This window comes from Silurus meridionalis, chromosome 26 (assembly GCF_014805685.1).
Source record: "Silurus meridionalis isolate SWU-2019-XX chromosome 26, ASM1480568v1, whole genome shotgun sequence".
Lineage (NCBI taxonomy): Eukaryota > Metazoa > Chordata > Actinopteri > Siluriformes > Siluridae > Silurus > Silurus meridionalis.
The window spans coordinates 593,792-608,833 of NC_060909.1; the positions used below are offsets into that span (position 1 = coordinate 593,792).

General features: G+C 40.1%; 3 protein-coding genes across 4 annotated transcripts in view; 2 read left to right on the forward strand and 1 right to left on the reverse strand.

The window, feature by feature from the left end:
* Nucleotides 1–3,484, forward strand: part of LOC124380231 (CD59 molecule (CD59 blood group)) — a 4,770-nt gene extending 1,286 nt beyond the window's left edge. Inside the window, exons 1-4 of one of the 2 annotated variants that reach the window (XM_046841100.1) lie at nucleotides 1,018–1,085; nucleotides 1,330–1,401; nucleotides 2,412–2,516; nucleotides 2,672–3,484. In XM_046841100.1, coding sequence (XP_046697056.1) covers nucleotides 1,347–1,401; nucleotides 2,412–2,516; nucleotides 2,672–2,868 — 357 coding nt within the window. In that variant the 5' untranslated portion in view covers nucleotides 1,018–1,085; nucleotides 1,330–1,346 and the 3' untranslated portion in view covers nucleotides 2,869–3,484. Of the gene's footprint in view, nucleotides 1–1,017; nucleotides 1,086–1,329; nucleotides 1,402–2,411; nucleotides 2,517–2,671 lie in introns of those variants that run through there. The other variant, XM_046841099.1, reaches the window with a different exon arrangement.
* Nucleotides 3,485–6,609: 3,125 nt separating this feature from the next.
* Nucleotides 6,610–8,350, forward strand: aplnr2 (apelin receptor 2). The gene is made up of 2 exons (XM_046840025.1): nucleotides 6,610–6,737; nucleotides 6,871–8,350. The coding sequence occupies exon 2, from the start codon at nucleotides 7,097–7,099 to the stop codon at nucleotides 8,348–8,350; it is 1,254 nt and encodes a 417-aa protein (XP_046695981.1). The 5' UTR covers nucleotides 6,610–6,737; nucleotides 6,871–7,096.
* Nucleotides 8,351–9,637: 1,287 nt separating this feature from the next.
* On the reverse strand, nucleotides 9,638–14,589 carry psmc3 (proteasome 26S subunit, ATPase 3). The gene is made up of 11 exons (XM_046840427.1): nucleotides 14,452–14,589; nucleotides 13,821–13,901; nucleotides 13,619–13,744; nucleotides 12,936–13,040; nucleotides 12,764–12,826; nucleotides 12,530–12,667; nucleotides 12,289–12,432; nucleotides 11,912–12,157; nucleotides 11,272–11,417; nucleotides 10,767–10,848; nucleotides 9,638–9,952 (listed from the first exon to the last, which is right to left on the reverse strand). Exons 1-11 carry the CDS (start codon nucleotides 14,491–14,493, stop codon nucleotides 9,842–9,844), a joined length of 1,284 nt encoding a protein of 427 aa, XP_046696383.1. The 5' UTR covers nucleotides 14,494–14,589; the 3' UTR covers nucleotides 9,638–9,841.
* Nucleotides 14,590–15,042: the final 453 nt, after the last annotated feature.

Consider the following 15,042-nt stretch of genomic DNA (forward strand, 5'->3'; position numbering starts at 1 on the left):
TGACTTTTTTCCCCTCAAGACTTTTGTTTTGCTTAAGAACAACACTTTTTCTGATTTCTGAAGTGTGACATGAACGTTTCCTGAAACTCTTCACTCATATTCTGCTGCTGCCCTGTGATTGGCTGATTAGATTATTGCACCAGGTTTATAATAAAATGTAGAACAGAGCAGAACTTTATTATTTAGACCAGAGTGATCAGTACTACCTGAACCAGGTGAACCAGAACACTACCTGACCTCATACATCCTCATATCTCCTGCTTTCATGAAGAGCAAAACAGTGCTGCATTACAAACACACATCAAACATCTGGTGTTCGTGACTCTGTGCAGCTGGAGATGTTTCTCATCAACGCCCTGAAGATCCATGAAATTCTGGAGTAAGATCAGGAGCTTTGAGGATGGATTTGGACTGTAGTTAATATCCACAGTCTGCTACACAGACTCAGGACTACAGTTTCTTCTGATCTCCATCACTGCACCTCAACATCGTTTATCTGTAATAAATGGACAGATGAGGATGAGGTTCCCTCTTGAGTCTGGTTCCTCTCAAGGTCCCTTCCTTCTGCATCTCAGGGAGTTTTTCCTTCACCACAGTCTCCACCGACTTGTTCATCAGATTTTGTCACGTTGTCCACGTTTTATGATGGAGAGTTTGTGAGCACAACCAGGACCTCAGTGACACATTTTTTTTTCCAATTGTGTTTTGTTGAATACTTTAAATTCCACATGACTAATCAGATCCGTATGGCGATTTAGAGGTTTCTCAGTTAGCGTTTGTATCTTGATGATTCTAGAAATCTGTCGATCTGTAGATTCTATTCTGCAAACGCATGTAGTGACTGTAGGAAAGGATTCCCATTCAGATGTATTTCCACACTTCACCACTAGAGGCAGATGCACAGTTTACCACTCGTGATAAGTTACCTCTGACGTCACAGTGCACCTTCTCCATTAAGAGTATTAAATGGCCAGAAAATGAGCAGCAGATCATTCAGCATCGTGCAACCTACCAAACAGCAGGTCATTTCTGAACAGAAGGTTATTCAGCAACCTACTATACAGCAGGTCATCACTGAACAGCAGGTCATTCAGCAACCTACCATACAGCAGCTAGCAGATGACAACATGAATCACCTCACACATGATCAATCCTAAACCCAGTGAAGTTTAAGTGTTCTGAATCCTGTACCGTGTTTTTACTGACACGCTGGGACCAGTACAATCATCTGATCATCAGCGCACACCAGATCGTGAAACTCCTTTACAGTTGGTCCTTCAAGCTAAAGAGGAACCCTTCCTAACTGTGACGTTTCTTGTTTGTTTTCAGAAAATACTGTCTGCAGGATGAAAGCGATTGTGCAGGTGAGCGTGGTGGTGCTGTTGGCCCTGATTGGACTGGGTAAGTACAGGGTTTGGGCTATGCACATGTGACTGATTCATAGAGAGCATATGAGGATATTTTTCTTTCTCTTACTTTTTATTTACAATTAAATACAAGTATAAAATAATAGTATAATTATTACACTGTTTCCTTCTTCAATAAGAAAAGACTGTAGTGTATTTGCATTAATCATCTCTGTTATGAGCTAAATGTGAAACGCAGTGTATAACTAAACTGATTTTAACGATACCAAGTTTGGATCATATTTTGCCAATAACTTATTAATTAACGATAGTTTTCAAAATGGATACTGGATAAAAACAAAAAACAAAAAAAACATAACCCTCCGTATAAAATAGTACAGTATTGACTCATGAAAATGTGCTAAAGAATATAATTATGAATATTCTAAATAATATAATTATATAATGGATCAATTGTAAATAATAAATATAATAAAACGCTCTCCGTGCAGCACGCAGTCTCACGTGTAAAAACAAAAACAGCTCGCAGTGTCAGTGATTTGCCTCTAGAGGCCGCTCTTGTAACTGTATCATTACGGATTTTTGCGATAGTTCCTTTAATGAACTTTCGGTGCCGACCTCCAATTAATATCATCTATAAAACGTATTTTTCGTTAAGTTCCTCTATGTACTATTTACAAAATAGAAAATCCTATGGAGGCCTCATGCAAAATAATAATAATTAGTGCAGTGAATACAAACATTTTTACACGCGAGTCTCCATCAGTGAACATCTGATCACTTCAGCAATGCAATGATGGAACTATAATGAATGGATGTTCGGGGTATAGATGAGGATGAGGTTCCTCATGAGGTCTCAGGGTTTTATTTCTTCACCACAGAGAAATTTATTAGGATTTGCTTTAAGATCTTAAATGTATATTCACAATCTGATTATTTGTGTAAAACTAATTTGTGACCATGTTTTCTGTTAAAAGTGATATTTAAATAAACTGAACTGAGCTGATGGACTGATGAGTGATGTTTATTCTCCACTTTCTTCAGGTTCTGCACTTGAGTGTTACAGCTGTGTAGATTACACTGGCGGCTGCAATACCGTTAAAACCTGCTCTGGCCAGAACGACGGCTGCCTGACACTGAAAGAGAGAAGTGTGTGACTGACACACACACACACACACACACACACACACACACACACTATTCTCTATACTGTTATTGAGTATGATGAATAAGTATTTACTAAATGACACTAAAGTTCAACATGAATGAATGAAATGTGCATTGCTTCTCTCTTTCACCTACAGACGGGAGAATTTTCCGGCAGTGTGTCCGCTTTTCAGATTGTCATACCTCTCATCTCGCTCCCATGTTCCCCAACGTCGCCAGCTTCACGTACTCATGCTGCGAAAGCGACTTGTGCAACGGCGCGTCTGTGGGCGCAGGCCGGACCTCTGCGATCGCATTGATCCTTTCCCTCGCTCTGTTCTGGTGCATCTTTTAATCCAGCGCCTGCGGATGCTCTCAGTCTGTTTCTGAGTGTTTTACATTTAAAGCACGTTAAGTTTAAGAACAAAATAAAAACACATGCAAACTACACGCCATTAATGTTACTTTTATAGGTTTGGTTGTTGCTTTTTCTCTGAGGGAGCAATAGTTTTTTCTTTAATTCTCACATCTACTGATGAATAAAATGAAAAATGTTTTTACTCTCTGCTCATCATAACCACCAGCTTTTCATTCTTCACGTTACTCAACGCTGTTAACAGATGAAGTAAGCAGTTATTTGTACGTCACGTGGATGAGAAGTGCTTTTACACACACAGTCCCGCTGATGGCTGCACTTTTACTTCCTCTAAAATCAGTAAAAAACATCATTTAAAGGTACATGGTGAATATTTGCACTAACAACAAAACATTGTATTTAAAGAAATCAGTATTCAGCACTAATGATGTTTTGCTGTTCTTGTGTTCGGCGTGTAACTCGGACTCTCCTGAACCTGGACTTTGGCTTTAGAACTTTTTAATCACGAGAGTCCTGGTGCACATTTAAAGAGAAAAAAGTGTTTTTCTGTATTTCAGTACTAATGAGTGTAAACCAATAAACGAGAAAAAATGAACTGCTGATGTTCAGTGTCGTTTTCTTGCTTTTCTTTATTTACATTAATGGGAATAATAATGTTTTAATATTTTGTGTTCTGTGCGTGACTTCTTTGATTCTACACTGAATTCTACTGCAGGTTGGATTGTTTAGTGTGAAAGTGGAAAAAAAACTTGTTTATTCTCGTGATTTAGATTCATTCCGTGATTTCAGCTCGAATCTGCTGATGTTTTGTTTTTGTCTCTCAGGGTTCAGTAGACAATCAGCAGCACGTGATTATATTCCTATTGGCCCGCGTCCTCAGCTGACCTGTGACCACGCCCCATCTGCCACACCCATCACTGAGTTCCTGCACACACCTGATCCTGTAAATAGTTTCTAGATCATGATGTTTATAGACAATATAATACTACTCATGATACACACTACATAGAATGCGAGACAAGCGCACCCTGGTGGCCATGCAGGCAACTGCAGGAGTGCATGAACCTGAGCAAATCAAAATCCTGGCCAATTTGAATGATCCAGTGTTCCTCCTGGTTCTGTCTGTGTAGAGATAAAAGAACCTGAGAAGGTTCTCAAACCTGAGTTGAACTTAAAAAACAAAAACAAATCTACTGAAGGTTCTGGACCAAATGTTTGTTCTGCTCCATCCAGGCAGGTTGTTATGATAAAAAAAATGTTCCCCAAAGTATACAAATCTTTTTAACCAAAATTCTGAAGTTTCTGTAAAACAGAAACTGTATGTCCATAATGCACTGCAAGCAACAGCAGGGTTGTGGGTGCGAGCAGTGAATTTCTCTATAAATATAACAGAAAAACTGCATGAATAAAATAACACTTCATTACTTTTCATATTTACAAAGAAATAGCTGTTTATTCATGTCCTTTTGTCAACATCAAAGCATACAGGTGATGTGTTTAACATCATTAATGAATGAATCTATTTCATATTTTAGAGTCTGTTTCCTGTGAATAAAAAATAAAAAAACACCAGTTTTCATACATTTAAATGGTTTAATGGATTAAGATCTATATTTCAAGTTAAACAAAAAGGAAGTGAACTATAAATACTTTAGTATTAATGTAATTAATGAAATGTATTTAAATTACATTTCAACCATTAACTAAAAGTAAACATTTAACATTTACTGTGGCTTTATATATATATATATATGGTTTTTTTTGTTTTGTCAGTATTTCTGCCAGTTTTCCATATAATTTTTTAATTTAAGACAAAATGAAAACCAAAAACTGGATTTGAATATTATACCAGCTAAAAAGTGTGTGTGTGTGTGTGTGTGTGTGTGTGTGTGTGTGTGTGTGTGTGTGTGTGTCCTTTTTAAACTTTTGTAATGCGTCACTGTGGCCCCCTGTAAACTGCCCCCCATTTAAATCTCGTGAAGGTTCAGGGACAAAAAGATTCCTTTAATCGCTTCAGTTCCACTCGAACAACACACACATTCAGGGGTTCATTCACAGCTCTTTTGTTTCTGAAAGGTACGCAGCAGAAGCGTGGGTTTGACCCGAACCTGACCACAGACAGCAAACACACGTCCTGCTGGAACACTGGCTGGAATTTACGAGTTAAACAGCAGTGTATGGCCGAGGAACAAAACATCTGCATTTACAACTGTATATTTTAGGTCAGGAAATCACATTGTGTTTAATGTGTCTGGCTTTAATGACTGTAATGAACATTTTGTAGAACAGAAGCCATTAATTCATTCGTTCACTCATCTTCAGGAAACACTGGATTCCTGAGCAGGTGCCTGGTGGATGAAGAGTCGATATGAAACCACTTGGTATCAGAATTCTCTAAATAGGAAACCAGTTTTCACCAGAAACCATGTACACAAATATCCACACACTCGTACACATCTATCTCATAAGAAAAAGAAAAGAAAGCCACATGAACATGGAGAGAATGTGAAGCTCCACACTCAAGTCCAGGATGAAACCCAGGACCCTGATATTCAGCGAATCATTTCACGTCTCAGTGGTTTTGTTTTCTGAAGAATTGCACTGTGATGTTTTGTACATGTGACAAGTACAAAAGCAACAGCCACAATACTCACTACTGCCCCCTACACTTACTCCTGCACAATACAGTTACAATACAAATTGCACATCTGGCACATCTGTGCTTCATTAGGTAATAATAATTATAAAAATCTCACGCTGTTTCTGCCACATCCTACTCCAGATTCTGTTTGTATTTTATTGTAAGTTGTTTTATCTTTTTATTTCACTACTATTCTATTCTATTGTAAATTCTATTATAATTATACTTCAAATAAATTTTTTTTTAAATGTTTAAGTATGATTTTTATTTATTCTTTTTATTCTCTGACCAGTTGTAATAAAGTATTATACTGCATGTGGAACTGTGCATGGTTTAGTCTGAATGAAAAAATTTAAATATAAATCCTTCCCCATGATGCGAAGGTCATCTGTGCCCTGGACCTGAAGAAGCAGACTGGATCCTGCTGCCTGGGTGTGTGGAACCCAGTCCTGATTCTCCTCATGACCCACACTGTGAGTTATTGTGTGCAGGAGGACAGAGAACACTTTCCCCCTGAATGAGATCTTTGACACGAGTTTGTGCAAAAGAATGTAATTTACTGAATCTCTGAGAAAATTTGTGTTAGGTGTCGTATACTGGTGTTGCAGGCTGGTGGCAGAAGATCAAACTGGGAGAAGATACAGTGTACACACGATTGTAAACTAATCAGTGTACAATACAATATGTACATTTGTGTTAAAAAAACACTTTTTAAACATATCTAAATAAATAAGTTTGATCTTAAAGCATTGGGTTTGAGAGCGACGGTAGATGTGTGTTATGTGTGTTATGTGTCTTGTCTTATGTGCAGTGATTGTGTGACTGTGTTTGTTTATGGCAGTGTTAAAGGCTTTGTTACATGTGTACACACACACACACACACACACACACACACACACACACACACATGCTCAGTTTACCTTCCATGTAAACACTCAGCTTCTGTTTGAGGATCTCACCGTCCTGCTGCAGGGGTGGTCCATCAGCAGGGCAGGGAAGGTGGGGTGAAAGAAGGAGACCAGAGTCTTAAGGAGAAACGGAGGAAGTGTAGATCGAGTTGTTGTGGCAGCGAGAGGAAGATCAGGACGAGCTGCATTTCAGTTGTGGAACAAGTAAGGATAGAAGATCTGAAGGAGAGCTGGACATCAGAGCATTCAGACCTCAAGACCTTCATCTAAAAAAGAGCAAGAGAGAAGCGAGAGAACAGGTTGGTCAGATTATATCTAATATCTAATCATAGTGTTATAAAATCAGTTTTCACTGCTGTAAGGTTACGTTTTAAAGCTTTTCTGGAAATAGAACTTTAAAACAGCAAATTTTTTCACATTTTTTATTTACAGGAAACTGGTGATTTCCTGGGAAATAATCCAGATGGGCTAAAAGTCATTCTATTGGCATTTAGAGCGATTTGAGGGATAATCTGAGCCTCCAAACCGCTTTTGTACCTACAGAAGAAAAGGCACTGGAAGGCACTGAGAAGGTTCTCGATCAACAAGGTGAAAAAAAAAACAAACTCACACAGCGGGAATCAGTTCTCAGTCCAGCACTAGTTGGTGTTTCTCCTCCATGTCAGAATCCAATTGGCCTCTTGTTTCTCCTTCTCCCCTTCCCCAGTGTGACTATGGAGAATGGAGGGTCACCCGAGTGCTGATTCCAGTTCTGTACCTCTCAGCCTTCATGGTTGGAACGTTTGGAAATGTCTTTGTCCTTTGTGCTTACCTGCACTGCTGTGGTCGATGGTTCCGGAGGAACAGGAGCCATAACAAATCAGCTGCTTCCTTTAGACCGACCTCTTCTTCACGTTCTTTAACCGAGTCTCTGATCGTCAGTTTGGCTCTGGCTGATCTTGCTTTTGTCACCACTCTCCCTCTGTGGGCGGTCTACACCGCACTCGACTACCACTGGCCCTTCGGAAGCTTTCTTTGCCGAGTCAGCAGCTACCTGGTGGCACTGAACATGTACGCCAGCGTGTTCTCTCTGGCTGGACTCAGTGTCGAGCGCTACTGTGTGATCAGACGCCGAAGCCCCAGCAAGAACCTGGCGCCAGTTAAAGCCTGTTACATCGTAGGGTGTGTGTGGATGGCAGCCAGCATCCTTGCACTTCCTGCTCTGCTCCTACGAACTGTCCAAGAGGTGGAGGGACATTTTGATTGGCTGGATGATAGTGAACATTTTAATAATAATAATAATAATAATAATAATAGAGATCCGCAGTGCCTGTGTGACATGGACTATTCTATATTGGTCTCACGAGACCTCGATGCAGCATCTCGAGAGCGAGCTGAGGTCATGTGGTCTGCATTGCTGGGTTTGAAGTCTACCATCCTGGGATTCCTGCTTCCTCTGATCGTCCTGCTGATGTGCTACTGTTCCCTGGCTCACTTCTTGTCTCGTCATTTTCGTCTCGGACCTCATCCTGATCGCCAACGCCAGCGCAAACTCCTGCGGGTCGTTATCGCCCTCGTGTTTGCCTTTTTCATCTGCTGGCTGCCTTTTCATACCAATAAGACCCTCTCTGATCTGGTGGAACTCGATCTCTTGCCCTATTCTTGCACATTTGACCGCTGGCTGGTTGCTGTTCATCCTTATGCGATCTGCTTAGCGTACATGAACAGCTGTCTGAATCCGCTGCTGTATGCCTGCTGTGATCAGGCCTTCCGGAGACGATGCAAACGTGCAGTCAAGTTAGTTTGGAGGAGAAGTGAAGGAGAAAGAAATGAATCAGAAGACAGAGAGACAGGAACAAGGGATAAGCTGGAAGATGATAAAGAAGTGAATGATTCAGGACACAAATCCAAAACAGAAACAGAATACTCATGAGTTACTGTTATTTCTGTAATCACGATACACAAATTCCTTTCATTTAGACTCGTTTTTTAATGTGTGTGTATTCAGGGTGCAGAAACGTGCATTAAAATCTCTTACACACATGGACTGCACTGTGAAACCACGGGGCTTCAGAATATGCAGGAAAACCCGGTAAATAAAACAATCAAATGTGTAAAAAAAAAAAAAAAAAGTTAATCCTTCTGACACTTAATTACACACGTGAATAAAACAGGAACAGATTTTGATTCCTCACAGTATTCAGACTCTTTCTGTTCCTCCTGGTCCTTAAACACACTTTAAACACACGGGATCAGGATTTGATCAGTTCCAGAATGTAATCAGTTCATTAGGTGGTAATTATGTTTAGTCCAGAACTAGTTACAGAAATATTTCATTTGGAGACATTGCACCTTCACCCATCACCTGCTGGACCTGTAGATTTCTAGACTGCAAACATCAGCACAGAGGCAGAAAGATTCCTGAACGCTAATATGTGAATATCGTCTGTGTATGAGCATCAGGATCATCATTTCTTCTGCCAAGTAACATAATTCCACATACTGCCTACAAACACATTTTAAAATGTTCCACTGTAGATGTTAATCACATGAACATCACGAACCCAATGAGACGAGGTATAAAATATCATTACGAAAAAAGAATCTGTGTGATACTTTCCATTAAATACCGACTTCATGAGTCCATAGAAACTCATCTCTCACTCCTTCTAGACCTCCACTGAGAAGAATCCACTGCCTCGTTCTGGACCGTTACAATTGCAGCAGTATTTGTTTTTACTTCTCCACCCTCAATATCAATTTACTCTAAAAAAAAACATCATGTATTTTATTTACTTTATTAAAAATGCTGAACCAAAAGTTCTGAAGATTCTGGATCATCCAGGGGAAGTTATGTGGAAGGTGTCAGACTGGATCAGAACATTCCACTACTCATCCAAGCAGATTCTTCAGTCTGATCTAATCTGATCTTTACCCTCTAAACTTCCATACACTCTGCCCTCACTCTTCTTCTCTGGGGTGCTTACAGCCTAATGACCCCCTCTTACTCCTGCCCCTCTTCACTTAACCAGACCATCCAGGGAGGAGAGGAGCCTCCACCTCAGAACAAGAAGCTGCTCAGATGAGGAGTGAATCGTTTAGATTCCACCCAGAAGTCCAAGTTTTCAACTTCCAGATCGAGTTCTGAATGAATAAGCACTTTATATATTTATTACACATTAATCTCAAAATATTTGAAAAACACAAAATCATCATGATGTACATTACTGAAAAAAAGTTTATTTTTTAATGATAAACAAAAAGAATAACAGACGGGAAAACGCTCGGTACAGAGATCACAACTCAGAAGAGTTCAAGATCAACTAAAACCTGAAAACTCGACTGCCTCCAACACACACACACACACACACACACACACACACACACACACACACACACACACACACACAGTCAGTTCCCAGAATTAAGCATAGTACTGGAGGTTGGCCTTTTTCTTGGCTTGAACTTCCAGAATACCCTCCATGTAGTCCTCATGGTTCAGCTCGGTGGCCCCACGACGCAGAGCGATCATACCCTACAACACACACACACACACAGGTCTTAATTAAAAATATTAGACAGCCTAAATTAATATCCAACCCGGAACTAAAAGCCAAAAAAACCTCTCCTGTAGATTCTAAACCTTCCCCACGTATATAAACACACGATGATGAATCTACTTACTGAGTAATAATATTTACTAGACAATACATTTTACTGAAATATCTACAGCCAGGTTTCGATCGTACTTGTTTTCTGGATACTGGATTTAAAAAAAAAAAAAAGTCCTGAAATTTTTTACAAAAATAAAAACAATACTAAATCATAAAAATGTGCCAAATTAAATTTATATATGAATTAAATTAAAAGATAATGAGGAATACAAAAGGCACACATTCAAATAAAAAAAAAACTAATGCAAGAAATAAAATAATCAGTTACCCGAAACTTGTGCAAACGATTGAAGGAGATCGTTGGTCCATTTTTAGCTCTATTTTAAATATTTATAGTTAAGAAGCCTTGAATTATAATTGTGAAAGCAGAGCCGGTGGATGTGGCGTCCAGTGATTCGACTTCTTTCGGTATCATAATGCATGTCCACAAACAGCATGTGGTGTCTGTGATTTGCCTCTAGAGGCCGCTCTCGTACAGTATAATGACAGCAGACTTTCTCGGGCCGCAACCCGGAAAAACTATTGGTATGAGTTTTTGCTGATAGTCAACAGTTCCAGAAGTATGTGCTGATAAGTCGGCAAAACCTCTAATGACCACTACTATAAACTTGCAATAACGGCCATGTAATGTTGAGGTCCTATGTAGAAATAAATAAATAAATAAACAGTACTCACGGCCTCCACACAGACGGCTTTACACTGAGCACCGTTGAAGTCATCAGTGCAGCGAGCTAGCTCCTCATAATTCACATCAGGACTAAAGGGAAGTGCGAAAGAAGGAAAAAAAAAATAGAATGAGATTGAAAGAAAGACATTAATAATTAAGACATTAAGAGTTATGTTATTAATAATGCATATTGTGAAGCGCCAATTTCATTGTGAAAGAAAAAAAAACAATGACATGATGGAGTCTAAATGAAAAGAGAAAGTAAAACAATTAAATCAATAAATAAAATATATTTTTCTTTATAATGCTTGAGAAGTGCTGAAGTCCATTTCTTCAACATATGAACTACGGCATATTTTAATGGCAGTTCTCTGTAATACATCTTTATTTCGTAACATCTAGGAATCTTCCAGGCTTTTTTTTTTTCGTGAAAAGCTTTTAGATCTGGTCTGAAATAAATCTAAATAAACCTGGTCTAAAAGCATCACTCGGAGCCACAGAGGGAGCAGGTACCTGACGTTCATCTTGCGTGAGTGGATCTGCATTATACGAGCTCGAGCCTCCTCGTTGGGCATGGGGAACTCGATCTTACGGTCCAGCCGGCCTGAGCGCAGCAGCGCAGGGTCCAGGATGTCCACTCTGTTCGTAGCAGCGATCACCTGCAACAGAGCGAATCTCAATTCAAGCGTTTCATAGAGAACAGAGCAGGTTTGAATTTCATCTGATATTTCAGTTCACCAGATTCAAGGAGATTTTAGCACCATTTATTTTATATCAGCACCGCTCAGATTTACACCCCAGCAAATACATATAGCGCCACCTACAGTACATAACATTTAGTTAAATAACATTGAGTAATGACGTTTTGAATGTGTAGGTTTCATACATTTGTACAGTCAAGTTCAGAGGAAGTGAATTAAATTCATTGAGATCAGTGCGTTCATGCTGGTAACATTCAAATAACGAATGCAAAACGCTGCATGGCAAAATTCATTTTCAGTTATAAAGGAAATGTTTAGTGTGACGCATAAAAAAAAAAGTTCAGGGCACGACCTGTTCTGTCTCTAGGTGCACAAGAACACCTGAACACACACACACACACACACACACACACACACACACACACGCCAGTTATTATGAGCTCGACTTCTACCTTGACTTGCATGTTGGGCTGGAAGCCATCGAGCTGGTTTAGAAGCTCCAGCATGGTCCTCTGCACCTCACGGTCTCCAGCCTTCTCGCTGTCGAAGCGCTTGGTTCCGATGGCGTCCAGCTCGTCGATGAAAATGATCGAAGGTGCTTTTTCTTTCGCCAGAGCAAAAGCATCGCGCACCAGCTTTGCACCATCTCCAATAAACATCTGCACCAACTGAGGGCCTGCTAGCTTCAGAAAGGTTGCCTGGAGGACACAGTGGATCAGGAAGAGAAGAATGGAAGAAGTAAGAGCAATGAGATGAGTGATGAGTCAGGTGGGTGCTGACTGTTACACACTGATGTTGTCTGAAGATTTAGTGTTTTATTATTAGTTACTTTAGTTTGTGCAGCACAAGCTCGGGCCAGAAGGGTCTTTCCAGTTCCAGGTGGTCCGTACATCAGAACACCTTTCGGAGGCTGGATACCCAAATTCTCAAACTTCTCCTTATGGTTCATGGGTAAGACAATCGCTTCAACCAACTGCATAGAAATACACACATTATGATCGAAGATCTCTGAGAAACAAACATGTCGAGATAAACGCAGTGTGCAGTGATTAATACATGAACTCGTGTACCTCCTGGATCTGCTTGTCGAGGCCTCCGATGTCACTGTACTGCTCAGTGGGCCTCTCATCCACCTCCATGGCCTTCACTCTAGAGTCATACTCAGTGGGAAGAGTCTCCAGAATCAGATACGAGTCCTTATTAACACCCTAAACGCACACAAACGCAGAGTAAATAAAAGTTTGTCAACTTTTCTATACAATTAATGTTTCTTAAATAAAAGAAAAGTAAAAATGTTGACAAACCACAAGATCTCCAGGTTTCAGTTTCTCAGCATCAACCAAACCAATGACAGGCAGGAAATACGTCTGCAGAAATGAAGCATCACAACAGCCCAAAGAGGAGAAGCTCAGTGTTATTGTGGTCAGTGGGCTTTAGATCTTACAGTCAGAAAGACGTGCGGTACGTCTGACCCACCTGTCGTGTGGACGTTTTGATGACTGCACATTTCCCTTTTCTCTGCGAGTCCAGATCGATGTTGGCTCCGTCCTCCTCCTGATCGTTAGGGTCCACGTCCAGGAGCTGCGAAACACACAGGTCCCAATACACATACATTTACCACTTATGAACATCTTATTCACACAAATGAGGTTAAGGGACTTGCCCAAGGGCCCCAGCTGTGGCAGCTTAATGGTGGTAAGATTTAAACTCATGACCTTCAGATCAGAATTCCAACATATTAACTTCTGAACTTCTCCTACACACATCATACAAGACTGGAGGCTACACAACCAGCCCCAGACTGCAGGGAAAATAATGCTCATGTCAATGTTTAGAGTTCCTTTTGTCTCCTTTTGTCACCATTAAACAAATGGTGATTTTTTATTTTGTATATAATCTGATAGCTGGAATGGAATAAAAAAAAAGACAACACACCACAGACTAATAAGTCCTACGTCCTGTCCTGGACTGTACCATTTTCAAAATGCAAACAAAACATTTGTTTCTATTGATATTTAAAAACACAACGATGTGCAAAAAAAACTTGTTTTCCAACAAATATTTGAATAATAAACTCTCCGTTTGTGGACATTGTGTTGTTTTTTTTATGTTAGAACAGGATGTGAGCTCTAACTCCTAACCCTGAACACTCTGCTCACCTCTATAACGTTCGAGACCAGATACGGCAGAGTTTTATTCACTTTGATCTTCTCAGTGTTTTCTTTGATTTTGTCCTTCATGGCCTGGAGCTCATGGGTGACCCTCAGCACCTCGCTCTTCATGATCTGGAACAGACACAAAGCAGGTTACAGGTGAGCCAGGAGGCTTCAAAACTCATCATCAGGACTGTCATCAGCTTACTTTAATTTCACTGTCCAGCAGCCTGGTTCGCTGCACGATCTCCTCAGTGGACATCTTCAGGACTTCCTCACCGATCCCATCCTGTCCAGTGCAAGAAAAAAAAAATGCTCAGAAATAGAATAAAGATTTATACTCTAGAACTCAAGTTTACAGCTCTGGGGGTCAAAACTGGGCATGTTTTAATATTTTATAGTCTGTTTCTAAAAGAAGAAAAAATTATAACCTAATTGTAGCTCTAACACATGACTACTTGGGAATTACAGCTGCTAGCTTGCTAACAATGAAGTGCTAACTAGCTATTGATCTCCTAGCCATCAGAAAGACTTCAGCTGTAATCAATATTTATTTTACATTAATCCAAAACTTCTATTTGTCGTTAAAAATCTGTAAAGGAGTAGATTTAGTGCTCTGAATTCGCTAAATAATGATTCGACTCTGAAAATTCACTGTGTCATGCTACAGCACTCCGGATAGCGGCACCGACGAGGAATTAGCATCCTGCTACTTGTCGGTTTATCGCCATTAAACTCCACAAACAGCGAGTGCATTTTACTCACGTATCAAACGTGGCAGCTGTAATACAGAAACAGAGAGAGAAAGAACCAAAAAAAAAGAGTTATTTAAAACTAACCTCCACTTCATCCCAAACTGATCTGTCATTCAAAGACGCCATCTTGCAGCTCTGTGACGTTTCTTCTTTGCTAATGTTTGTATATCACCAACACCGCCGGGGAGCGCTTCCGCCCCCTTCAGGCGTGATGGAAGAACTACTAATGATGGCTGTTTATGAACGATTCGTTCATTTTGAACGACTCTTTAATGCGACTCAGAAGAACCACTCGACTCACAAAGTGATTCATTCATTTTGAACCGGTTATGTACAGGAAACGGAATTAAATCGTTTATATCTCGACTCTTCTAGTCCGAGTCGTTCATTCTTTCATCACGTGATCGCCATAGACACCTTGCAGTGAATACGTTACACACAATTATGCGTAAAACGTGAAACAGAATTGAGTCGTTCATCTCACGATTCCTGGCGCGAGACAGCAAACATGTTGATGTGCTGAAACCGGTTCAGTGAGAAGAAGAAATATTAATCATATCAACACTGCTGTTCTGCACAACATTGTAGCACAAATATACTTATTTTAGTCCTTCACTCTGTGCAGTCATGTAGCTCCAGGGTTCTGGAGAAACATCTCATATCACCGTGTACTGT

Coding starts and splice junctions, on each gene's coding strand:
- aplnr2 (XM_046840025.1), top strand. CDS start 7,097: ATGTCAGAATCCAATTGGCCTCTTGTTTCTCCTTCTCCCCTTCCCCAG.
- psmc3 (XM_046840427.1), bottom strand. CDS start 14,493: ATGGCGTCTTTGAATGACAGATCAGTTTGGGATGAAGTGGAG. Junction 11,418..11,911: donor AGCCCAACATGCAAGTCAAG/GTAGAAGTCGAG, acceptor GCTCTGTTGCAG/GTGATCGCTGCTACGAACAG. Junction 10,849..11,271: donor TCACGCAAGATGAACGTCAG/GTACCTGCTCCC, acceptor ACTTCCCTTTAG/TCCTGATGTGAATTATGAGG.